At 40.6% G+C, this 27,656-nt stretch overlaps 1 protein-coding gene across 1 annotated transcript; it reads right to left on the reverse strand.

Annotated features, from left to right (window-relative positions):
* Window positions 1–365: 365 nt before the first annotated feature.
* LOC124125440 lies at window positions 366–21,714 on the reverse strand. Its single transcript, XM_046488752.2, has 16 exons — window positions 20,794–21,714; window positions 16,615–17,225; window positions 15,888–16,056; window positions 15,089–15,427; window positions 14,013–14,417; window positions 13,712–13,890; window positions 13,013–13,175; window positions 9,399–9,484; window positions 9,111–9,129; window positions 8,126–8,235; window positions 6,557–6,691; window positions 3,338–3,544; window positions 2,591–2,697; window positions 2,155–2,296; window positions 1,737–1,897; window positions 366–1,415 (listed from the first exon to the last, which is right to left on the reverse strand). Exons 1-16 carry the CDS (start codon window positions 21,419–21,421, stop codon window positions 554–556), a joined length of 4,323 nt encoding a protein of 1,440 aa, XP_046344708.2. The 5' UTR covers window positions 21,422–21,714; the 3' UTR covers window positions 366–553.
* Window positions 21,715–27,656: the final 5,942 nt, after the last annotated feature.

Below are 27,656 nucleotides of genomic sequence, written 5' to 3' on the forward strand. Positions count from 1 at the left end.
ATGTATTCTCTTCGACTGTAATTGATAATCTTGATGTTGAAAAAAGCATTCATTCTTGGTGCTGATAACAATGATATTGATGAAATAACGTGGTATTTTACTATTATAGAATTCTCTGAGTATCTATATAGTATAAAGAATATCTTGAACAACCTTTGCAATGATAATACCAGTATTTTTCACAGTTTATAGCTTGTATGTTTGAGGGACAATGTTCCCACCTTTGTGATTTGTGTTATTTGTAGATAAGTACACACATTTGATGTTTTGATTTATCGGATTTTGAATCTTCGTATTTATCTGGAGGAACTAACTACATAAATCCATCCATCCGTCCTCCCACCCACCCAAACCCTTCAACCCACCCATCCATTCATTCATCAATGCAAACCGGAAATAGAATTGCGTTTGGTCCATGTATACTTGAACAGATACAAGTCGGAATCTCACTGGAGAGCGTCTGAGATTACAGTAGGATGAAGTTCATGGACCAACAATCAGATTTGAATCATTGTCATCGACAGAGGGTCGTCCTGAACTGTTGTGTCATCTGTTACTTTTCGTTGTTCCGTCGTGGGGGAGGACGCTGTGGTAGAGGTGGTGGATTGTCGAGCAAAGGCGGTCCATTGACCCGTTGTGGCACAGTGCTTTGCTTCAGCCCAGTTTGGTTTGTCGGTTGCTGTGATTCGGGTCTATTTCTTGGAGATAATTCGAGGCTTTTATCTACAGGATGCCTACAGTCATCATATAGTTGATCATCACTTGAAGATGCATCATCACATAGTTGATAATCACTTGAAGATGCATCATCAGATAGTTGATAATCACTTGAGGGTGCATCTAGTGTATGGCGAGACAGATGTTTTGGCTTTGGACGGATCCATGGTTTCTCATTCCTTTTCGTCTTTTCAACAATGTTCACTGACTCATTAAACATGTCATACTGGGCATCGAGTCTACCAGTGGAATTCAAGTCTTTTGGAACACAGTGCATATGGGCTGGCTTGTTCTGTGAGGAGAATGTGCTTGATCCTGAACTTTGAAAGGAAATCCCAAATGATTGTTTTGACGATGCTACTTCCACAGATTCCGCTAGGAACTTCTGTAATTGCATGCCTTTTCCTTCATTCTTAGTCTTTGGCAAAGGTTTTGCTTTAAGGTTTGGCTTATTGGGACTCGGTGAAACTTTGAATGTTCGTTGTCCTTTTAATTGTGCCTGACTTAAACCTATTTCGTTGTCAACCAGTGACGATAATGTGAAGGACGAGCGAGGTCCATCACATTGTAAGGAAGATTCAGCGCAACTATCATAGTCACCGGAATCTATGGAGACTGTAGGACCAGCTGGATCTGCAATACAGTCATCTTCTACAGTTTCATACTCATCCGGATTTCTGCAGGGATGGACTTCATCTCTGAAAGAAAGAAGCATCACAATGTTAAATGTCTTGTTTAAGATATAGTACATGTAAAAAGGGCAAAAGAAAATCATACTATTTTCAGCCTCTCAAACAGCGCATTCAAAGCCCTTTGAGAGGCATGGATAGATCACTGGTTTAAAATCAAGGCGAGAGCTCTGATGAATTTCGTGAAGAGAGGCCAATATATAGTACAACAGTATTTTATAAAGAAATTATGCAGGTTTAATTGTCTACTGGACTACATTTCGTAGTCTAAATACAAATGTTAAGAGTCTAATGATTGTGGGATGCACCATCGTTAATCAGAAACATTACCTTGTATGTTCCAGTAGTTTCTGTTGAACAACTGTCATCCGTGGTCTTTCATGTCGTTCTGGGCTCCAGCAGAGCAGCATGAGAGAATAGATTGTATCCGGGCACTTTTCCGGTTTGGGAAGAATCTGATGTCCAGATGTTGTGGTCAGGTACTCATATAACTGTCAAAATAGGAAGACTCCCATAGATATCTGGAGGATGGCTAAATACAGGTCGTGTGATAACTCTAGTATGTATGTTTGTCAACTTAACGTTTGTGGAAAACAAAATGTTGGCGACTTTGTTGAAACACACGACGACAAAAGTGTACAGAACGACCAAGCATCATTAACAGAGCAACCTCGGATTCGAACCAAGAAACTTAGGGCGTGGCGACGAAAGACTTTAAAATAACTATACAGCTCGGCAAAGACGTTACCTGATCCTTTGGTATAGTCTCCATTTTGTTTTGATTGCGGTATGTGCTCAAGTTGGAGAACGCATTCCACAATACCAGGCCAAAACTGAAGACGTCACTCGCCCATGAGTAGGTGCCGTCTCGTATTACCTCAGGCGGCGATCTGACAGAAAATAATATATAATGTAACGATAAGGTTGAAGCTGCATCAAAGTATGTCTTGTTGTGAGCGAGTGAGCCACGAGTAGGTTTTAAGCTGCCTGTGATCGGAAAAAGGTGCAGGTAAAAACCGTTTACCACTTTGATGAAACCCATGAGCATGGGTATGGTGATGACAAACCAAGGATCATATTCTGTACGAATTTGGTATTCGAACCCGCCACCAGAGGAACCTGGAATAAGTGCATGGCAAATCGCGGGGCGTAAGTGAACAGGGGAATTAAGTTCCAGAACCTACCTTCTGTACACATGTTCATCCCGTGGCACAACAAAACTGTCATCGGCAATCATTCCATCCTCAGTGTCACATGACTTCCGGATATATCCAAGGTCTGAGAAGTATACCTGTGACAGATAGGAGAGAGAGAGAGAGAGAGAGAGAGAGAGAGAGAGAGAGAGAGAGAGAGAGAGATGAACTGATATTTTTTTCATGAAACTTTGCAGGTCTGTCAAGTACATGCTGAACTGGTACCTTTTGCTATTTAGAAATGTTAGAAATATTTATATTTTACGTTTCCATGGCAACAAGATGGATTTAGGTTCCAAACTCTTCTTTTTTTTTACAATTTCCACGACAAGTTCCACCTCGGTTAAAAAAAGATTAGGGTTTGTTTAGATTTAATTATGTCATATATTCTGCAACAGGGGTGGGGGATATAGCCACATTAGTGGAAAACTCTTGTTGATATCACTTTTCAGCTTTAGGAAAGACCAAGAGGAAGCAAGTCCCAGCACAACCACTTATTTGCTGACAAACCTGGAAACATAAGCCGGGAGAAGGGGGCCTCGAACCCAAGAACATATGTTTCTGGCACGCCAAATGGGACAAAACTGTGCAGCTTATTGCGGTGACTTTGACGACTGGGGCACATTGTAGTTTTATCACAAAATACATAATTGTTTTTAGTGATAAACAGTTGGGTTTTTTAACATGAGAAAATATGTAGGAAACATAATTAAGATTTAGTCTATATGCTGACCTTACCGTGCAATTGCCGTTATCTTCAGTATCAGCAATCCATATATTATCTGCACATAGACAACCATGGACCCAGTTTTGCTGATGTAGAAGAGACAACGTATTTGCCACTGCACTCAAACAGCAAATGTGATCCAACGACCATAAGTCGCACCTCCTAGCATCCGGCGCGTTCCTCAGGGAGAAACAGTTTCCAGTTGGGAACTTGTACACCTGTACATATATGCACCTTGGCTACAAATGGGATTGTTATGAGAAGTACCCAAATCCTAAAGGAGAGGCGAATTTAAAGAAGACGTTTAACATGCATACCATTGGATACCACAGCGTTTGAAACATAATAAAAACCGCCGAACACAGACTGAAGAAGTTTCCCTTTTATTATAGTAACATGCATCGCATGTACTATAAAAAAAAGTAGGGGATATTTTGTTTTTAGGTAAACCTACATGACAATACACAATGTTTGGCAATAAAAGTAAGTGACTTATGCGGCAAGAACATTTCCGAAAACATCAAGCTGCCAAATACAACATTGTGTCAGTCATTAAACACGTGACCTCGGACAGCACATGCCAAATTTGCCATTGTCACATAGAATATTGTTTTCTTGAAGCCAAACGCTCAAAGACACTTTATTAAACACATTTAATTATTAAGAAATCAATAACACTGATCATGTAACGTTTGCAAAGTGCTTAAGGTTTACGTGCCATGGACATGTTAAAGCCATGTTAGAATAGTGTAGCGAAAATATATTTCTTAATGTCATCAGCAGATTGTGGGCCAACAAACAGATAATGTGTTGCCGCTCTGGAAGCCCAAAGGCAGCAACTGCAGCCCAGAACAGATTAGTAAGAACGATGGCATCAAGAAATTGGTTGCAAACTGGCGCTCAGATAAAGGACCGGTAGCAACAGGCAACAGTTGTAAGAGTTTACGGCTATGTACCATGCATTTGTCTGCACGACGTCCACATGTCTTCCGGGGGTACGGGTGGCCCAGTCGTCTAAGGCGCCGCGATTCGCTGTGCTAAGTTGCGTCCCTTAGGCACGCCAGAAACCTAGGATTGTGGGTTCGAATCCCGGTTCGCCCAAAATATATATTTCTAGGTTTGTCAGCACCATACCCGTGCTCGTGGGTTTCAACGAAGTGGTAAACGTCTTAGACCTGCATCACTTCGGGATTTCCTCCCACATTAAGCTGACACGCCGCGATATAACTGTAATACTGTTAAAAGCGGCGTTAAACCAAACTCACTTACTCACATGTTTTCCCACAACTTACTGCACGTCATTGGAATCAGAGGAGTCAGTGGAGGGAACGTCAGCATACGGATAATCGACGTTGGGCTGACGAATCGTTGTCACCCTCGACTTCATCGACCGAAGGAATTGAGACGTCATAATGAACGTTGTATGTACGTGACGTTACGTTACATGATCGTTTGGGGTTGGGTCCATACTGGATAGGGTGGTATCGCAATGACTGGCTGAACTGTGCTCCACGTTGTCCATGGCAGAGTCACTGTCGGAACAACATCATTGCACAACTCGTGGTGCCATTTGCACAACACGTTGGGCAATGTTTCATCTCTAAAATATGCACCTGCTCATCGTGCAAGGATTATGACAACAACAAAATATCTATGTCATGCCATAGCCAGCACTCATGACCTTTCACCCATTGAACACATCTGGGACGTCATTGGCAGACGTGTACGTCAAGGTCAAAATCCACCCACCACTCTAAATGAACTCGGTGTTGCTCTTACTGATAATTCGAACAATATGAATCAAGCTAACCTTGATCGCCTCATCAGAAACATGCCTCAAAGAATTCGTGCGTGTCTAGCCAACAGAGGTGATTTTACCCGATTTTGGCGACGTTTGCCGTAAAAGGCAGGTTTCGAATTTGACACTCGACATCTTTAACGAGCTAGTGCGCCTCAATCTCATCACACCAACCATTAGAACACATTAGATCCGATCGTCTACTCCCCAGCAGACATGATCATATCCATTCCATCTTCCAGTACCATACAGATCAGAACATATGTCTTAGTGATTTCCACTCCTTCCACTTTTTTGGCATGGTAAATAATACCCTATTAGACAAGCAAAAATTATAAAACCGCAACAAACAAATACAAATTGAAACATTCTTAAAAAATAATAACAATAATCTATTTTCAGGAAGAGTTTGTTTGTTGGTTGTTTAACGCCGCATTCAGCATATTCCAGCTGTATGAAGGCGGTCTGTAAAATAATCGAGTCTGCACCAGACAATCCTGTGAATCACGTAAGTACAGTTGTTAAATTGCTTTGCCAACAAGTTGGTGTTTTTTTTGCTTTAAATGAATGCTAATAATATATTGGTATGTATGTATTGTAGTCTGTGCTCGTGTCATATACACTTAGCTTTAGCCAAGATATTAAACAGGCTTTATCTAGGTTGGTTTGTTTGTTTGTTTGTTTGTTTGTTTGTTTGTTTGTTGGTTTGTTTGTTGTTTAACGCCGCACTCAGCAATATTCCAGCTATATGACGGCGGTCTGTAAAGTAATCGAGTCTGGACCAGACAATCCAGCGATTGACATGAGCATCGATCCACGCAATTGGGATCGATTACATGTATCAACCAAGTCAGCGAACCTGACCACCCGATCCCGTCAGTCGCCTTTTACGACAAACATAGTCGCCTTTCACGGCAAGTATGGGTTGCTGAAAAACAATTCTATAGTAAATACAGATTCCTGGTCACTATATCAATAAGGGCGATTGTGAACGTATATACTTGGACAGTGTAATTGTGCTATTAGTGAGCTTGGTTGGTTGGTTTATTGTTAAACGCCGCACTCAGCAATATTCCAGCTATATGACGGCGGTCTGTAAATAATCGAGTCCAGACCAGACAATCTAGTGATTGACATCATCAGCATCGACCCACGCAATCGGGATCGACGACATGCATCAACCAAGTCAGTGAGCCTGACCACCCGATCCCGTTAGTCGCCTCTTACCTATTAGTGAGCGATTGAGTTGGGTCTAACGCCGCTTTCGGTTATATACTAGCAATATCACGACACCAAAAATGGCCTATAAACATTATCGTGTGAGGAATCGAACCCGAATCGAGGGAGCGAACGCTTTATGCACTAGGCTAACCCCCAACAAATGCAATTTATTGTAGCTACTATGTCAGCCTTTGTTACATGAAAATCTTACCAGGTATTCTGTTTCATTCCTTTTCTCAACAGCCACATGGCCGTGAATTCCTGGGATGCTCTCTGTGTTCAATTGTGATTCTTCTGTCTGCGTCAGGCGACGACACAGTATGTCCATCTTAATATCTGACGAAAGCTAAGAAACGTATTAGGGAACAATAAGAGATCTTCAGATCTCTGTATTAGGGAAGATACCCATGTATGAAAGGGATCTAGGGAAGTGAGTGAGAGAGTGAGTGAGTGAGGTTTGAGCAATATTCCAGCCCGGGACACCAGAACTGGGGTTTACACATTGTATCCATAAGGGGAATCAAACCCTGGTCTTCGTCGTGACGATTGAACGCTTTAACCAAAGACTACCCCACCGCCCGTGTGAATCAGAACGTTTCTATCTGGTATATATATAGGTCACATAACTGACACGCATTAGAACACGTACTCATCCACTGCACACACTACCAAACACATCGTAAAACACAACAAACCACCCTAAATCTTAATACTGCACTTACTCTAGAATCAGTCCTAAATCCACAAAATAAATTAGAAAAATTCAAAGCCTTAGCCTAACCCTTATACTTAATTAAACAGGACTAATTAGTCGCATTTAAACATAACCTAATAAAACCAAAATCACATGAACTAACAGACAACCCACCACACACAGCTCCCTAAGTTCGGCCCCTACCCACTCCTCGCATTCATTCCAAATCTCAAAATCTCAAAATCCTATATAAGCAATCCTTAAACCCCCCTCCTGGGTTGCACCACCACGTCCTTTTCCCCTTTCGGAAACACATAAAATGGCCTGGCGGGCCCGTGTGCGACATACGCGTGCAGTCGAAAAGCGCACGTAAAATCTCCAATATAAGTAAGTAAGACACGCATTTTAACGTACATTGACTAATCGTTTCGCCTTCGGTTGGTTGTTTTACGCCGCACTCAGCAATATTCCAGCTATATGACGGCGGTCTGTAAATTATCGATTCTGAACCAGACAATCCAGTGATTAATATCATGAGCATCGATCCACGCAATTGGGATCGATGACCTGCATCATCCCAGTCAGCGAGCCTGACCACCCGATCCCGTTCGTCGTCTTTTACGACAAGCATAGTCGCCTTTTACGGCAAGTATGGGTTTCTAAAAACCTATTCTACCCCGGAATCTTCACGGGTTGGTTTCCACGTTGACAGCTAAGATAGTAATATGAACAGAATACGTCGTAATTCAATATACTCAAGCTGTATATAAGTCTTGTATGTACATATTATGCTTGTGTTGAGATGGATGAGTGAGTATGGTTTAACGCCGCTCTTAGCAATATTCCAGCAATATCACGGCGGGGGACACCAGAAATGGGCTTCACACATTGTACCCATGTCGGGAAACGAACCCGGGTTTTCGGCGTGACGACCGAACGCTTTAACCACTAGGCTACCCGACCGCCCCTGAGATGGATGAAGGATCCTGGGTGTGAAGACATGGAACAAGGTGACTCTGCTCAGATGGTCATGTATTACAACGTGTTAAACATGAAGGGAAAAAACGATGCGAAAATACACCTTACCGGAAAATATACACCCTTGTATACTCCGAATTCCTCGTACAACGGCTCGTCATTTGTTGAAATAGTTTCCCTTTCATAGAGATTTTGATACTCAAAGTAATCCCTCTGGCCTAAAAAGACATGTTATGTGCGAGTTACTTACACACGACAGGTAATCAACATGTGCAGACAATGAATATAGTTCGTCAAGTGAAAATATTAAAATAAATTAAAAGTAAATGATTTTTCCTAATAATGACTGAACAGGTGTGCCGAAGACTTGACCATTTATAGGGCTCATAAAGGTAAAGGAGGTATGTGGTTTTGAAGCAAACTTATCTTTGTAAATATAAGACAAAACCCGAAATAAGACAATCCACTGATTGATATCAATGATCCACGCAATTGGGATCGACGACATGCATCAACCCAGTCAGCGAGCCTGACCACCCAATCCCGTTAGTCACCTCTTACGATAAGCATAGACGCCTTTTACGGGAAGTATGGGTTGCTGAAGACCTATTCCAACCCGTATCTTCACGGGTCCGAAATTATTATAAATCTGTACTAATAGCTGAGTCCACGGTACGATGATAACCTTGTGTTTTAGCATCACTATCAAATAGCGGTGACACCAGGTGTTCGCAAAAACGTTCAAGGAAAATCTACATGATATGTATGATATGAATTTGTTGAATATGAATCAAATTCTTGTTTGGCCAAACTAAAAGTCGCATATACGGATTAAACCAAATATACCCGTTTAATTTTCCTGAAAAATTCAACAAACAAACGGAGATGCATTTTGGATATTGATACCAACAATAGTGTATCCATGATTTCAATTTATAACATGAAATTATGAGGGTTTTACGAAGGAATATATACTAGTGTATTGATGACGTAAATGCACGATGTCAGCTTAAAACTTTGACTTTTATTTTATTAGTGCCCTCGCACTCTAAGGTGTATACTTAAATGTGATGATATGTCAGTAACAACGTACCATATTCCGTTTCTGAACCCTGAAAAAACAAAACATTGTCTTCTTGATTTCCTAATTTGCTTGTGTTTCTTGATTCATTTTAGATCGACTTTGATAATTTCTTGTGTTACTGATACTAGTATGAGGTTAGGTTTGTTCAGAGCCTCACAAGGCACACACTCACAAATAAAATATCTTCCGAAGGGAGACAACTCTCAACCGCAAGGATATTCTATTTCTACTGTGCACGGACATGCCTTATTCAGTATACAATTAATGGGAGAACGAAAAAAAATCTTGGTCACTTACTTCTTTAGGGAGACTTTGATAGGATGTTCTGTCAAGTCCAGGAAACAAAATGTCTGGTGTTATGGAAGATTTTCTTTGCGGTAGCTCTATAATAACACATCGCATGAATGAAGTATTGTTCCAATAAATGAAATGCATATATTGAAATAATATAAACACGTTTCAGTATGATTATAACAAGGCAGTCAAACTCAAAGTATTTTAGAGATAACTAACTGCACATCTTAGAATTCGATTTCCAGGTGAGGAGAAATTGGGTTTAACGTCGCGTCCAAGATGCACGTGTGTGTCTGTGTGTGTGTGTGTGTGTGTGGCTGCTTGTACTAGTCCGGACTGATGCCGATTTATAGTGCTAGCCCACTGAGATACTATCCCGCAGTTTAACATGAATACCCTACTCAGACACAGCATACCGACTCCCAGCCGACCAGTCCTTGTTTTAGCCCCCTTAATGCCGAGCGCCAGACAGGGTAACAACAAGTACCATCTTTTAACGTCTCTTGGTAAGACGAGGCCGGGGATCAAACCCCGGACCTTACGCTCTCCAGGAACCACTGTGGAGTGTCATCTGCTTTCACAAGGGTAGAGCAAATGAAAATGTAAACAAAATAAAAGCGACAAAAACATTTCTATAGGCGTTTGGAATCTCTGCTTGAAGAAGAGTCCATTGTACGATTCCGACCATGTGAGCATGCATTTATGATTCACTATCATATAGTGACGATACCAACCGTCACAAACACATGCATAGGCAAGTCAGTGGTCCACCTGGAAACGTGGAATGTGGTACAAATCAAAATACCGAATTTCACCAGACATCAATTTTGTCACTGATGCGTCAAATTTGGAAATGTCCTCTAGATGTCTACCACAAATGTTTTTGAATAAAAGCGAAAATAAATCTGTCCATAGCCGCAACAAATCTCGCAGCTTTTGAGGAAGTTTCGTATTACGCTCTTTGTTTACGCCGTAGCAAGATCATGCTCGGTTGTACTTCAAATGTTGTGACTGTGAACAACAAGGCTGGAGATGCTTGAATATGGTTTGACATGTATGTAAAGTTGACTTTTGGACAGTTGAAGTCATCGCTCTTGTCATACAGTCTTGTACATTCTTTGTCACTCTAATGGAAGGGACTTCGATATTCGACCGTTATACCAGATCATCGATATACCTGAAGCTTAAGTTAAATTTCTTGGTCAAATACCCTTGTTTTGATTTTTCCAATCCGAGCAGAAAACCCGATTCATATGCATTAAGATTAGTACGATTAGTGCTCTTGTTGATACCTACTTCTTGCCTAATTATCTGAGCACCAAATTCCACATAGATGTGTTATCAATGAGGAAATCAAGCATTTCCAATATTGTTTCTCAGTAAACTTCAGATGCCATTTATTTAAATTTTTTAGTTAAAGTTTATCCTTTGAAATTTAGTTTCGAGAAACACTATTATTAATTTTTAGAAATATTACTTGTGTAGGTGAAGTTGTGTCTTCCATTTTTAAATATGTATACGAATATGAATGTAATTAACTTCATCTTTACCACAAACCTGTATGTACAAATGTTTCCACCCTGTGTGGTATCTATAATGTTAACAAGAACTATCTTCGAAACGATTTACCCTCCAGAGCATATACACTGATGCCTTAAATGAACATCAATAATGCAAATACGTGTATGTACACCTGGAACTTAAGCGCCACCGAACTAAATATGACACAGAATTATGAATACAGAAAATAAGCAAACAACTATTATTAATTAAACAATATGGCCCTTTCCCCACACCATCACACTGACAATGCCACGATCAACGCGATTGCTGTTGCATGTACTGCACGTGAAGCACAATACCCTTGAATTTTCTGAAATCAAGTATGGGTTTTTACCTTTGCACACCTTGAAAGATACACATTTCTTGACAAAGACTGTCTGATCGTTGTAAAACACCACCATGCCACGTCGTAGACTGTCAGAAGCATTAAGATGGCAGGTTATTGTAATGAATAATGCAGGATTGTCTTTTTGGGAAATTGGACGGCAACTTGGACGTCACCATTCCGTAATTGCAAGATTAGTGCAAAAATACCGTGCAACAAATGAAGTTAAGGATAGACCACGGCCAGGTCAGCCTCGAAAGACATCCAGGCGGGAAGATGCAGCGTTATTACGGCTTGTTAGGCGACGTCCGTTTGACAACGCTACAGTTTTAAGATCACAGTGGCTAGGTGGCCGAGCAATTTCAACCAGAACCGTCCGAAATCGTTTGAAGGCAGCGGGGTATAGAGCCAGAAGACCAATCAAACGTCCACTGTTAACACAGGAACACAGACGAGCTCGTTTGGCGTGGTCAACTCAACTTCAGAACTGGAATATTTGATCATCGAGGAGAGTTCATTTTTCTGATGAAAGCCGGTTCCTTTTGCACATGGTGGACGGGCGTACACGTGTCTGGAGGCAGCCGAATACAGCCTTGGCCGAACGCAACATCCTTGAAACCATTCCTTTTGATGGTGGGTCCGTAATGGTGTGGGGTTGTGTATCTTACTCATGTAAACTGGACTTGATTAGTGTACATGGCACTCTTAACGGACGTCGATATCAGCATGACATCTTGGAGACGGCAGTTATTCCCCATTTTGATAACCAAACATTGGCCACAAGACCGATATTCATGGATGACAACGCCCGACCTCACAGATCACGTGCTGTCCGCGAATGTTTACGTCAGAATGCGATTGAGACATTTCCTTGGCCAGCACGAAGTCCTGATCTCAATCCCATAGAGCATCTTTGGGACATTTTAGGCCGTCAAGTTCGAGAAAGAGACCCACCTGTCCAAAATTTACGTGAACTCGATGCTGCTTTGCATGAGGAGTGGGCTAGAATACCTCAACGTCAAGTTCAACGTTTGATTCAGGGAATGAGGAAGCGTTTGGCTGACGTCACTCGTGCACAAGGAGGATACACCAAATATTGACATAAACTGTGTTTTGGGCTTCTTTAGACATTGTTCCAGGATTGCACTGATTCAAATTTGATGCAACAATTTCAGTAACCGCTGTGTGACAAAAGTAATTTTCACTTTGTTTTTGGTGCAAATTACGTATTTTTTCTAAAATGTCACCATTTGAAAATAAAATTCATCAGTATGCTTCAAACTCATGTTTTCTCTGTGATTAGTGTCCCTTTTAAGCAGTGAACAACACTAGACACACGTATGTAAAAGGAATTTTTCGGTAGGTTGCAACAAGGTTGACTCATTGATATAAATATGGGTGGCGCTTAATTGGGTTCCAGGTGTATAAATACAAAGACAACCACATGCCACAAAATGCTTAACAGTGGTAACAGTACACAATACAGATAATGTAATCCCAGACTAGCATAAGAAATATATTGGCTAACTATAGAGATAATCTATGTGAGAAATAACCCGCTGACATTGTACAGCATAATGCTTTATTTAATCGACAATCAGGAAATGTTATCCAATCGGGAATCTAAAACATTAACTTCCTTGGCAACAGTGTCATCCAACAAGGATGAACATTGGGTCAAACAGTGAAAGCATGTTATGCTGTAGGAAGAAATGTTATATGGGTTTACCGTTGCAGCTGATGTAACGATCGAAGGTCTCCTCCAACCTGCTCTTTGCCTCACACACGGACAGACGATGGGTATCATCATAGCGAGTGCAGCATTGGATGGCGTCAAACACGGATGTAGGGATGCACCTTTCTTGGCACAACTTCTTTCTGTCTTCCTTTATCTGGAGCATGAGAAGCAAAGTGACTATACACTTTACACAAGCAGGGGACAACACATACATACAAACGACACGATGCGTTATGTTGCCTTTCCAGTAATTTCAATTTCTACGGACTGTGATCCAGTCAGACATTTGTTGGCTTGTATGTGGCTATCATCATGAGAACCTTGATAATCAAAACATGAAATATTTGAATTTATTCAATCATTATGCTGAGAATTTATTGCAATTGAGAATTGAATGTGTTAGAGTGAGTGAGGGTTATCATATACGCTGATCAATATTTCAAAATGATGTGACAACCTAAGACGTTTGGAAAGACCGAATGATTCACAGCGATACCCAGATTATTTTAACCAACTTTAGCTTTTGAATGTGAGGTCAACTAAAACCAATCATACGGGCACTGTTGCCAACTTGAATGGGTGTATATGTCCGTATGTCCTGGTAAAGGGTGGTAATATTGGTTATAGTGTCAAACCACATCTACAAATTCAGTTATTGTTATATGTTCGTGAGCGTAAAGGAACATTTACCAGATTTACAATGGCGGATTCATTTTGTCCTTTGAGATCTGAGTAAGGGAGGCAACCGTGTGTGATGACTTCATAGATGAGATGCCCAACCATCCAATAATCAGACCGCATAGAGAAATGATGTTTCTTGAGGGACTCTGGGGAAGACCATCTCGTGGGAATGGTTGAACATTCTCTGTCTAACAAGAAAATAAGTCATTATACGTAGCTATAGCAAGCACAAATACAATACATAGTTGTGAACTTAAAGATGAGTGTACTTAATAATGCATTACCAATAGTACAACATGTATGGACATACCAACAAGAGTTTCGCCTCTTCCACATTTTCGTGCCAACATGAAGCGACACAGCTTGACAGATTTGCTCTGTTTGTTATATGCAAAACTGGCAGCAGTAAAATCTCTGTGTATTGTGCCATGTTCATGAAGGGCGATAACTGCCTCCAGAGCTTGTATTAGGAACTGCATGAGCTGAAGAGGTTTAAACCAGTCCTTGTTCTTGGCACTGTAATACAGCACCTTCTGGAAGTTCTGTTGGCTGTAATCCTCAGTGATGTAGAAAACAGGGAACTGGTCGATTCTGTACGCCCACATAGACAGGATTCCCTTATGTGTAGAAAGAGCTCTCAGAATCTCGACCGTAGTGAGGTGACCACAATCCGACGATTTGGATGGACATCTGCTATGTTCCACAAGGACGTGCTCTGGAAAGTTTGAAAATACTTATACCACAGTTTGTATGCAGCAAGACCATAACGTGGAGTGTTGATGTCCGATCGCACAAACTAACGAACTAAGTAATAGATAGAGGATAAATTACAGTACCTTATCGGGATATATAGGTACGGTTGCGAGAACAAATGGTGAAGCTAAGCCCAGTAAAACGGTTGTCAGAACTGTACCCTGTTTATTCAGGAAAAGTGCTGCCACTAATACTCTGTTTTAAAACAGTAAAAAACTTGAATTAAACGAATAATACATATATGTATCAACTGTACAGTGTGCGTAAGCAGCACTTTTACACCTCCCATTTCGAACCAATAACAAAACATAGAATAGGTCTTCAGCAACCCATGCTTGCCGTAAAAGGCGACTATGCTTGTCGTAAAAGGCGACTAACGGGATCGGGTGGTCATGCTCGGTGACTTGGTTGATGCACGTCATCAATCCCAATTGCGTTGATTGATGCCTATGATGTCAATCACTGGTATTGTCTGGTCCTGACCCGATTATTCACAGATCGCCGTCATATAGCTGCAATATTGCTGAGTGCGGCGTTAAACGACAAACCAACCAACCAACAGTAACAAAACACCCATTGGACCATAGCCTTTAGCTGTGTTCTAATGAAACTGGATACCTCCTAGTTTTATACCTGTTGGTAAATTGACGTGTATCATGATTTTTTCTGATCCAATTTGAGTAGAAGCTACTTTCCAGCTTGTGCTGCTTGTAGAATGGTTGGTTGGCTGCTTGTGCAGGCGGTTGATGCTGATCGGATGTAGATGTGTCAGAACCTCTGTCAAACTGTGTGTTGATTCAGCGTTGGCATCTTTCCACAGGGAAACGGCACCCTGTCTGATCACAGGGCTTTGCGAAAACAATAAACATCTTGTCATGACATATATGCTTCTGTCCAAGTCCTTTAGTGACAATCCAAGAGCTGTGAAAGCAGCCTTTGCACGATCTTCTATATCCTCACCTACTGCATCTCCTGTTAACGAAGTTACATCACAGTGATTTACTGAAATGCATCTTTCATAACTCGCAAACTCGTTCCATTGTAACATTCTTCATACTTTATAGAAATCTTAAACCAACGTCCTTAGGTTCGTTGATATGCAAACAACTGGTTATCTAGGGTGATATTAGGGGGCACGGGTGGCCCAGTCGTTCCTTGTTCACGCCAGAAAACCTATGGATGTGGGGTCGAATCCCGGTTCGCCACGATTATGTTTATAGGTTTGTCAGCACCATTCTCGTGCTCGTGAGTTTCACCGAAGTGGTAAACGTCTGACACATGCATCACGAAATAACTTGAATACTGGAAGAAAACGGCGATAAAACCCAACTCACTCACTAGGGTGATATAAGAATGATAATGCATTTCTATTAAATTACATTAATTTAATGGGCATTCCACGCAATCCTGGGACAGCCACGTATGCACTTACCTAAGGCATTCAGGTAAGCCACCATCCCAGTAGTGACCAACTGTACAACTCTCTTTTGTGGTTTTGGTTTCTTTAACACGTTTCGAACTCTGGTGGGGTTCTCTTGCTTCAGTAGTGCTGGAAGTGTGTCTAAGGCCACGAGGGCAGTCTGGGGGTCGCCATGAAACACCTGTTTCAAGAAACAAAACAGTTTAGTTTAAAGATTAATTGTGCCACTGATTTTTGGGCATAACATTCTAAAAACAACTAAAAGTCGGAAGTGTTATTTTATGTCATTGCAGCGTTACTTGCCTAACACCGATTGGTCGATTGAAACAAACATTACTTTGAGGTTCACATTTCAATTATAACTGTACCAAAACAGAAAACTTTCCAATTTCGAGCTTTGGGAGCTCAAAGTTTTATTTCTAAAAGACAAGAAAAGAAAGCATATCAATGTCACTTCACTATTCAAATATTACATGATAATAGGTCGGTATCAAAGAGGTATTTGTCAATGTAACGGCAATGCATCCGCAAACATATTGACCTTGTGCCATACATGTACTTTGACTAACAATGATCCAGTGTATAGTCTATAAAACGGAAATCCCTGAACGGGTAATAGAATTCCAGGCAAGTTCTAGAAACAAATTCCACAATTTAGAAGACTTGAAGAGTCAGAAGAGTTTTGAAATTAGGCATTGTGATTTAGAATGTTTACTGTCAACGTAAGTTGTTGTTTTACCTCTATAAGTGTCCCCAAGACCATAGAGAAATGAACAGGCCAGGATTTCTTCTTAACGGACCAAAGTTGCTTCCAATTCGTTCCACATGCTGTAACTGCTTTGGTGACGTCATCAATACGTTTTTGTATGCCATCAACAAACACACTGATGTCACTCAGAGGAACCTCGTTTCCTGACCTTGGCTGTGAAATGTATTGTTTTACCCGTTTGATCGTGGAATCCAAGGATGAATGACGAGATTCTTGGGACACCGCCAAATAGGTGAGAGTCAGAAGGTACGTGCAAATCAAATTATGCAGGAACACGGGATCTATAACATCAGTCTCTGTCAGACAGCGTTCAAACAAAGCCTTTTCAGCTGACTTCAGATCATCCCGATCAATAGTGTCGTGTTTAGTTGAAAGTAGGATGTCCCCGAGTTTAGTTAAAACTTTATTCTGTATCACAGGAACTGGAACTGCCAGAAGTTGCACTACTGCAGAAATGTCCTTCTTTGCAAAGATTTCTGGAAGGACTTTGGTCAGAAGACAGCGAACTGTGTTTGATCTGTTGCTACTGTCATAAAGTCTAGTCTTGCGGCACATCTCTCGAAGTTCACCTTTGGATGACCCTGATAATTTGGAAAATAGATTAAGAACAGTGACCAATAAGACCAGATAAAGAGAAAAAGGTGCCCTAAATATATCCCTAAGACTAACTGAGTCTACAAAGAATCATTTGATGAGCATCGCTCCACGCAATTGGAATCGATGGCATGTGCATGTATCAACCAAGTCAGCGAGCCTGATCACCCAATCCCGTTAATCGCCTCTTACGACAAGCATACTGTCGCTGACTTGGTTGAAGCATGTCATCGATCAAAATTGCGTGGATCGATGCTCATTTTGTCGCCCGTCATGTAGCTGGAATATTACTGAGTGCGGCGTTAAACAACAAACAAACAAAGAAAAGAAGTGTAAGCATCCAGTTTAAAACGTACACTGCGTTTAAGTGCAGAGTTTATTATTATTGCCACTTATACCTTTATTTGGTGACATTATAAAGTTGGGAAGGTCACACATATGTAGGCATAGATATGCACAAAACAATACCCGACATATCTCACTGCCAGAGCAATAAATGACAGGTCAACACTCTATCTGAAGATATCCCTCTTACGACGTACAGTGTATTCATGGGCAGGGTTGTTGATTTTACCTCTTAAACTTTTCTTTAGTGTCACTAACGGGTCAGTCAGTACACACGGGTCACATTAAATGACTGATGCCAAAAAGGGAAGTAAATGCAGCGTTTTGATTTGTCCGCTTTGCGACAATATAGACAGATGATGAACGTTCGACTGGATTTTAGAAACTTGATCTTTTTCGAGAAATGCAGCTGAATCAGGAACCTGCACACAATCGACATTATATGTTATAATACCACGTCTTCAAGTAACTTAGCTCTACACTGTAAACACCGTTTGCTGTTTTGGCGGTAGTGAAAGGTATGCCAAATGAATCAAATGACCAAAGTAAAGGACTTATTCACATTCATACAGTTAATAAAGTTAACGATAGCACAGAGACGAAAAGCGGTGACGCTTGCTACTTCGTATTTATAACAATGACCTATTTTCTAAGAACCCGTTTGTCACCTTCCAAAAACTGAGCTTGTTATTGCGAAATGCGGATTTTGTTCCCATCCTAGGCCTGTTGTCAGCAGTGAGTCATACACTCTCGGTTGTTATCTTGGCACATATCAGCGTTGCCTTCTTAACGAACACTGCAAACTTATTGCGACATAACGTGACATGGTTTTCGATATCATTGTGAAGTTGCATATATAAGGGTTATGTAAGATTTGTGGATGCACTGACTTCATATTTGAATACATGCCTGATATGTTTTAATGCCCATTCACTACCTTTTTGTTGCTGCAACATTCAAACTAAAATATATGTATGCTCTTGTGTGAACGTCGATGCTCTGCACTATGTATACTCGTTATCACATGTATTAATATATACTTGTATCCTTTCAGTTATGATAAATATCCTGAACCCATTCGCTGTCCTAGTTTAATTTTGGATATGACGTTGAATCTCCATCTCCCACATCAGTACTTTGCCAATCATTTATCTCGCACGTGAGAGTACTATTTGGTTCGATGGCTGTCTGTAGCGTCATGCCATTCGCATGAAAATATACGGTACCACATTGTTCCGGGGTATTTATAATTAAACGGTGATACATAATACACTGGATCGATCGTTATGCTGTTCACTCATATTGTTATATAAATACCCCATTTAGACAGCAACTAAAGACACTTCTTTACCTGTACAGTTTATTGGCGACAAAACTAACACCAATTGTTGTATCAATAATCCATTTTTATAAAATATTTGCTGATACAAATGTAGTAAGTATCGACACATCCCTACCCGGACAGTTTATTGTCGGAAAATAATAACGCCAATTGTTCCAGTAAAAACACATTTAAACAGCTTTACTGTACAAAAGTAGCAAATATAGACACTACCTTGACAGTTTAGTGTCGAAAAAACTAACGCCAATGAGTGTATGACATTTATAATTCTCGGTAATAGATTTCGGTAACATTAATTCACTTATTTTCCAGATAGACGTGGTATTGTTAAGCTGTAACCATCACATGATGGATTATAAGTTTCTATAGTAAACAATCAACAGCCTTTTGATGTGGACGAGTGTTTAGTCAACATAATATTAATCTGTTTGCTTGGCATTCTATCAAAGTTGGTTTATTGCACATAAGGACGTTTCTAGGTATAAACATACTTATTTCCATAAAGTAGAGGGATTGGCAAACAAGCAAATTTTGCTTATCTGAATGCCTCTCCCAAACATGATTCACATACAAATTACAATGAATTGAAAGTGACATGAGACATAGCATACATTATAAAATTGACATTGAAGATAATTATTGCTCTGTGGATTATCTTTCGTAACTACAGCTACGTTATTATTTACATCCAGCACAACAACATCGCAGTATCATATAGCAAAACCAACACCTCTGACAATATTTCTAAATCGGCAAGAAGATAGAATAGAACTGTGCATTGATTTAAAAATTTAAAAATTTGTTACAGTCGTTAAATCTACGTTTCTAGGTACAGTCTTACAAGCTGGAACCACATTTCAGATAATCCTATAAACACATATTTACGCTTCATAAACTATCTGCTATACTACATAATTGTGCCTCCATACATTTCAGCCAGTCGTGTGACGCGCCGCGATTCGTTGTGCAGAGTTGCGTCCCTTGGGCGCGCCAGAAATCTATGGTTGTGTGTTCGAATCCCGGTTCGCACCGATTATGTTTCTAGGTTTGTCAGCACCATACCCGTGCTCGTGGGTTTCACCGAAGTCGTAAACGTCAGGGACCTACATCACCTCGGGCTTTCCTCCGACGTTAAGCTGACACGCCGTGATATAACTGGAATACTGTTAAAAGCGGCGTTAAACCCAACTCACTCACTCACTCATACAATTTAGTAAGGCTTTCGATAATGGTTGGAGATCTTGTGACTGGCAAAAACATTTGAGCTATGATATAAACAGTAACAGGTTTAATTTAATCAAATCTATGAACGAAATCCTGTGTAGAACAGCCTTGTTTTAATTGAAAGGACTTAATCTCTTATTACTATATGTTTTTAAAGGAAATTATGATCTAGTTTGTTTTATTAAAAAACAACTGTGATATAACTTACTATTTTACTGTCCTTTGTTGACAGTTATTTTAGATTAAATACCTAGTACACATCGCTATATGGCTGGAATATTGCCGATGCGATGTAAAATTTAACTCACTCACTCACTCACTCACTGTGTAGAACATAATGACAAATTTTCTGTAAAAGTGGTGTAAGTTGGTTGGTTGGTTTGTTGTTTAACGCCGCACTCAGCAATATTCCAGCTATATGACGGCGGTCTGTAAATAATCGAGTCTGGACCAGACAATCCAGTGATTGATATCTTGAGCATCGATCCGCGCAATTGGGATCGATGACATGCATCAACCAAGTCAGCGAGCCTGACCACCCGACCCCGTTAGTCGCCTTTTACGACAAGCATAGTCGCCTTTACGGCAAGTATGGGTTGCTGAAGACCTATTCTACCCAGGATCTGATATTTACATGTACTCACATTTCAAGAGATGGTGAGGCTTGTACTGTATCTTGCTGGACAGAAAGTAAACCCCGGTGTCTCTACACTGCTGATTTTCTACATGACTGACAAAGACGTCAGGCTCTCCGATCGGGGGGTTGGAATAAGTACCAGAGTCAGAATCAAAACCATCAGCCTTCCTTGTAGCAGACGACAAATCTGAAGCAGACGTGTGGGCCAGTTCAGTAGCAGACGACACACTTCCAGGAGGCTGTTGGGCAATCTCCATAACCTTGTCAATGACCTTGTTATAGTATGAATCATTCACGAGGAGCATCTTTGTAACTTCTTTGTAAACCTCCGGAACTTCTTTCGGCGTACATTTGACGTGTATGAATAAATATTTCTGAGTTTGGTGATTTCGGAGAACGTCAGTTAAACTCGATAGGCGGCTGATCATGTCAGGACACAGGTGTATTATGGTCACACGGGTGCTGTCCACCATTTCCTTGAACCTCTCCACAAAAGTAGACCCGATGCCATAGTCCCCCCTTCCTTCCATGACACACACGACCCCCCGGGTCTCCAGATCTTCACACATTCGAGCATACTGTATTTCACAGTCAACATTCAAGCATGTGACTATATGTACGCGAGCGTCCGACATCTTGGTAGAAGAATCAACTGTATTCACACTGTTGTCGTCACGAGACACAAGGCCCCTTCAATAAACAGATATGTCTGTCCACAACGGTGTATCAGATTCATACATACATTTACCAGGCCTGACAGAAATGCGAAGCCACGACCCTTGTACCGCTTCAATGTGTCAGTAAGTATTCATGTCATTCAACTGTCCCATTCTCCAATGCAAATAGCTCGCAGTACAGTAGATGTAACATCTGATGTAAGAATAAATATCTGCACTACATGTACATATACGTCACCTGACGTGACGATAGAGAGAGATACGAGACTGAGCCAATCGCAATTATTCAGCTGAACAATTACCCGGGACTGGGAATACCCGAGAGAGGCGTATGGAGTGTTAAGGGTAGACCCGGATATATTATGACCCTGCGTCTTCGGGAGATAATACGCCTTTCTCAGGTAACCTAGTTTATACTGTGAGGAGCTTTTTATTTCAGGTGTTGTCAACTATCACGTGTCGGATACCCCCCTTGAATGTGACTTACACAGTGACCTCCCTTCTGTAGACGACCCGTGTCTGGCCCACCCGAGTGGTACTCATAACACGAAATATAATGCAAATGTATGTTTTTTTGTTTGTGATCTTACGTCGCACTCAGGAATATTCAAGCTACATGACGGCGGTCTGTAAAGTATCGCGTCTGGACAGGACAATCCAGTTATTGACATCATGAGCATCGATCCACGCAATTGGGACCGATTATCATGACGTGCATCAACCAAGTCAGCGAGCCTGACCACCCGATCCCGTTAGTCGCCTTTTACGACAAGCATAGTCGCCTTTTACGACAAGCATAGTCGCCTTTCACGGCAAGCATGGGTTGCTGAGGACCTCTTCTACCCCGGATCTTCACGGGTTTGCAGATTTATGAAGCATATTGACACAACAACCACAATGTCCTACTTGCAGAAGGAATTTTGTAGCTTTGAAGATCTGAACATTAGGAGACGTCGGACAGGCGAGTGTTTGTTTGTTTGTTGTTTAACGCGCACTCATCAATATTCCGTTTCATTTCGACTAATTTTGACAGAGTTACTGCCCCTGTTTTACGGAGCTTTATTTGCCTAATTGGGAGAGAGAGTACTTAGCTTGTGAAATCAACTCCTCCTCCAGCTTTTAGAGAATATCCCTGACACTCTACGCACAAGATGTCGACATGTTGATGATACGCATATCGCAGTCCCGTTTCATTTCGACAAATTGTGACAGAGTTACTGCCCCTGTTTTACGGAGCTTCATGAAATCTACTACTACAGTTTCCAGAGTACACTACATTTCAAAAGTCGCTTTCCCTGTATCGCGAAACTATTTCGCTATACGTTCGCGATAGTGCCGTGAAAGTATCGCGAAAGTTATTCGAAAGTGGCGCGATAATACCGCGAAAGTGGCTAGAAAATGCCGCGAAAGTTGCGCGCTAATGCCGCGAAGTTTCGCGTAAGTGGCGCGTAAGTGGCGCAAAAGTGCCGTGATAGTGCCGCGATAGTGCCGTGAAAGTGGCGCGATTGTGCCGCGATAGTGCCGTGAAAGTGGCGCGATAGTGCCGCAAAAGTCGGTAATGGTGCCGAGAAAGTGGCGCCATATTGGTTCACTGCATGTACACTTCAGAAATGCTGTCGTGCGTTACTTCCCCATGTATGTCGGATGTATGTTCAATCTAACCTGGAGCTATATAAGCCTGTTGCTCGTGTTATATTTATAGAGGTGTAGGTGTATTTTAACAATATAAAGCTTTTTTACATGGATATGTTCTTAAACTGTATTTTTTCAGCAAGGATGCATGACCTATTCTATATTAATCAATAAGAAATTCATTGACAAATGTATATATTCCCTGATGTGTGTAACTCATTTTTATAAGTTATCAATAGACTTCGGAATTGGGAGTAGTGTATGAGAACGCAATTCCTAGTGGTGCCTGAATACACTTATTTTCTAGATTCACCCCGAATTTGTTCCTCAGCTCATCTGATTCATACACAATAAGGACTTGCGTTCATCCGTAAATGCCTGAAATACTGAGTGTTAACAGCGGCCATCACAGTCTCTGTTTAGCATTTAGCATTCAGGATTAAATATATGAAAATACATTTCGGTTTTGATGTGCTTATGAAAACGGAATAACTTTCCTCAAAACGAAGTAGAAACCGGGTGATACACGGATGATACATACATGTAAGGAAGAGAATTTATGGATGGTAACTTTATTATGAGGAACACAATGTTTCGAAGTTATATTTACTCCTTCATCGGGTGAAGGAGTAAGAATACACTCCGAAACATTGTGTTCCCCAAATTAAAGATGTCTTCCTTATGTGTTGATCTTGTAAATGATTTTCAAAGATATGATACATAGACGGTTTTAAAATGTTAGGTCAAATACTGTGTTGGTTATCTGTTCCACATAGTGGTAAGTTGTAAGATGAGTTTCTGCTCGTTAATCAGACAAACTACTGCTACACTTGATTTATGCAAAAGTTGGTGCACGTATACACATGTCGAGTGTCTCAGATATGCGGGGTCTGCTTACTTACTTACTTACTTAAATTGGGACTTTAACGTGCGCTTTCCGACACATGCGTAATTCGCTCACGGGCCCGCCAGGCCATTTAGTGTTTGGTCGAAAAGGGTATGTCCGAGAAGGTGGGGCAACCTAGGGGGGCTTTGAGGGTTGTTTACTTAATTTGGATAACAAATTTGGAATTTTGAAATATGCCATGCAAAAGGTGGAGGGGGGGCTAAATGTAGTTTTAGCAGTTGTAGTTCTAAGTATGTTTTTGTAGGTTTAGAATTTTAAGGTTTATTGGCAGCTTTTTATTGTACTTTGTTAGATGCGGCCGAGTAGGCCTGTTTTGATTAGATATATGCCTAGTGCTTTATAGGTTTGTAAGTCATTTAGGGTGTTTAGTACCGTTGCTAGTGTCATTTGATTGTTGCAGTTTAGTGTGGATTGGAGTTTTGTTCTATGTTGCTGGTACTGTGTGCAATATAGTATTACGTGTTCAGGATTTTCTATGGGATTTCTATAAGTTGCAGTGGGGACATTTCCATGATTGGTGTTTTTTTAATTTGGTGTAGGTGGGAGTTTAACTTAGTGTGGCCTGTTTGTAGTTTAGTTATTTCTGATAGTTATTTTGCCACTTTTGTATTACTTTCAATTTATTTTTTTTACATTGGTAGGTTGATGCTTAATTCTTCTAATTTTAGTGCTGATTTGGCTGCTTTGTCTGCGTGTTTGTTGCCAAACACTCAAACGTGGGCAGGGATCCGTACTATTTCTATGTCTTTACCTAGTTTACGTAGATTGTTGACGCTTTTAATTATCTGTTGTGTTAGTTTTGGGCGCTTTTTGTGTTTTAGTTTGTTTATAGCCTGGAGCCCACTTAATGAATCTGAAAGGATTAGGGTTTTTGGTGGCGGGGTCTGCAGATATAGTTGTGATTTGATGAATTCATTTGAGAGCGAACCAGACTGCAGCATTATTCACAATGAATATACTCGGAATATCTACTCCAATAAAAAAAAGCACCCCACAGTTTATTATGTAACTTATAGCGAGACAACTCGGATAGTTAATTACATTGTCTTCTCACAATGCTAAGCAGGTGCACGAAATAACAGGAAGAGTCATGCGTTATATAACATCATAAACGTGGAGGGTGAAATCCACCTTCCATCAAATTGTATTCATTAGGAGTAGGGTAGATTCAGCTGTGCAGGCAATTGAATAGTAGCGTTAACCAGAGGCATTTAAGACGTTTTTACATTTAAGAACATATGTAATACTCATGGTCATTAGGACGGAAGCGCAACAGATATGAACGATGTCGATAGGTTTGTGCGAGGATCAAGGATTACCATCTATTTGCGACACAAGATCTATACTTTATTTTTCAGTGAATATTTGTACGTGGGCCTATGGCCTTTATACTGAAAAATAAAGAATTGAATTGAAATAAAAAATTGAATTGAATTGACACAAGATCATATTTCTTCGTCAGCAACATCTCACATATCCTGTGGTATCGTGTTTGCTTAGAATATAGAACAATGACTTCAAACACATTACACTATGCAGTCATTTTGTCGTCTTGTTCTTAACATTCCTTCACTGAAATAGGATTGCTACGCAGTATTTAATGAACTTGTTACGTTGGATTCGAGACCAGAGAACATGTTATGTATCGATACTGGTTGTTTATTAATGTTCACTAAAGGAGGGAGGGCTACAATTGACAAGGACCTCTTGGCTACAGGTCATGAAAATATGTTTCTCATGTCGTTGTGTTTAGTTATACGTGTGCGCCTTCACTAATGAAGTAAGTGAATGTTAAGAAGACGAGATATCATGTACCTGTATCATCCATCACACAAAACAATGTAGGTATGGTTTGACACTGTTTTATAACGTTTTGTAAAACGGATAGGACAGCACAAGCGAGTGCTGGCTTCTGTTGCTGCCTCTCCGAAGATCTGAATAAAAAGGTTATCATACACATTGCCACATATTACGTTCTAAAATAAGCATTTACAACGCGGGATTGTTGGCTCATTTTTTATGTACCACACCATATATTTAAGGAGTGTAGGACATTTCCCCCACACTGACAGTCCCCTACTCGGACAATATCCCGTACTGACATTTCCTCACATTGAATATATTATTAATTTATATTACAGTTTCATTTACAGTTTGACAAACTATTGTAATATAAATATGAAAAGTCATCATCACATGTCAAGTTCACTACATGTCACCAGCTGGAAGTGACATGAGAAATAGATTTTACTCTTTGTTCAGCTGTCCTTCATTTACAGACACATTTGACAAACAAATGCACGAACTGGTTGAGTGACCTCCTTTCATCAGGTTGAAAGGATTACCCACAGAGAAAGAAAGGATGAGAAATCGAAATGCTATTACGCATTTACTACCAACGTCCTCTAATATTAAACTGATACCCTTGGTATCCCCTAATGAGATCATGTATACTTTGTCACACCCGGTAATTGTTAAGATCACAAATCCTATCTAAAGCCAGGCAGTCTATACATGTTTCCAATATCCTGAAAGATATCCTGAGACGCCTCCAAATGTCCACTTCATATTTCTTACAAAAAGTGATATTCTACAGTAATAACAGTTGAAGGCTAATCCACAAATACCATCGCATCAATTGTTACGGAGTGGTGACCAGCATTCGTATATGCAAAAAATTGCAAAAATCAAACTGCCGGGGATAGAATGCACTTTTAAGCGCGCTGCAATCTTCTTTCGGATATTAGATATTCGTTATGGAGATATTCATAATAATAAAAATTATTATCGAAATAAATCAACTAAATTATCATTTTTAAACTCTTAAATATTCTAGATTATGTCCCTAACTTACGTTTAGCATCCGACAGTTATAGTTATAGTTCACCCAATATGCTGCTGACAAGACAATAATATTTGAATGCGCCCCGGATTTAATCGGAGCATATGTTAACGTTGTATAGAGGTCTGACGTAAATTGACTATCGCCTGTCTGTAAAGTGTGACCCTCATGACGCCCTCATTTATTGTCACTGTCTTACTTAAACCATTCGAGTGACTCCGGTTTTCATTTCGTGTGACGGTGAGGCATTAAAACATTCTTACACCCCTCACGTACTTTGATTCGTCTCGATAAACATATCAATACAAAGCTTACGTAATCGGTAACGATGTAGTCTCACTAACAGAACTAACAGACGGGCGCGAAGCTTTAGTGACAATACCCTTATTACATCATGATATACATGACGATGAATGAGCGGCGACAGTCGGTTCAAATGTGTGCCTTTGTTGTCTATGCGTACGCTTATAGCACCTGGTCGTGTTTAAAGAAAGTTAACATTTTAGATATAATGGAGGGTTTACTACCGCTACGCCCGAACGGTTGTCACAAGCATGATGATCATGTCAAGGATACATAAGCGATTATTCAAATACGAATGTACATATGTTCTAAATAAGCACATTTACAAGCAAACATAATTTGACACAGTGTCATGATATTGCTGAATGGTTGCTTGGCCACCCATGGCAGGTGTTGGGTGGTCTGCAGGGCGTTATCAGGCGCCCTGTTTTTTTTTCTTCTTAGGTGTCAGGCGACCCCCGGCATTCAGCTGCATGACCAGGGTTTCTGTAGCTTTTTGTTCCGTCTAT

Source organism: Haliotis rufescens, unplaced genomic scaffold, assembly GCF_023055435.1.
Source record: "Haliotis rufescens isolate VD_foot unplaced genomic scaffold, xgHalRufe1.0.p SCAF_108, whole genome shotgun sequence".
Lineage (NCBI taxonomy): Eukaryota > Metazoa > Mollusca > Gastropoda > Lepetellida > Haliotidae > Haliotis > Haliotis rufescens.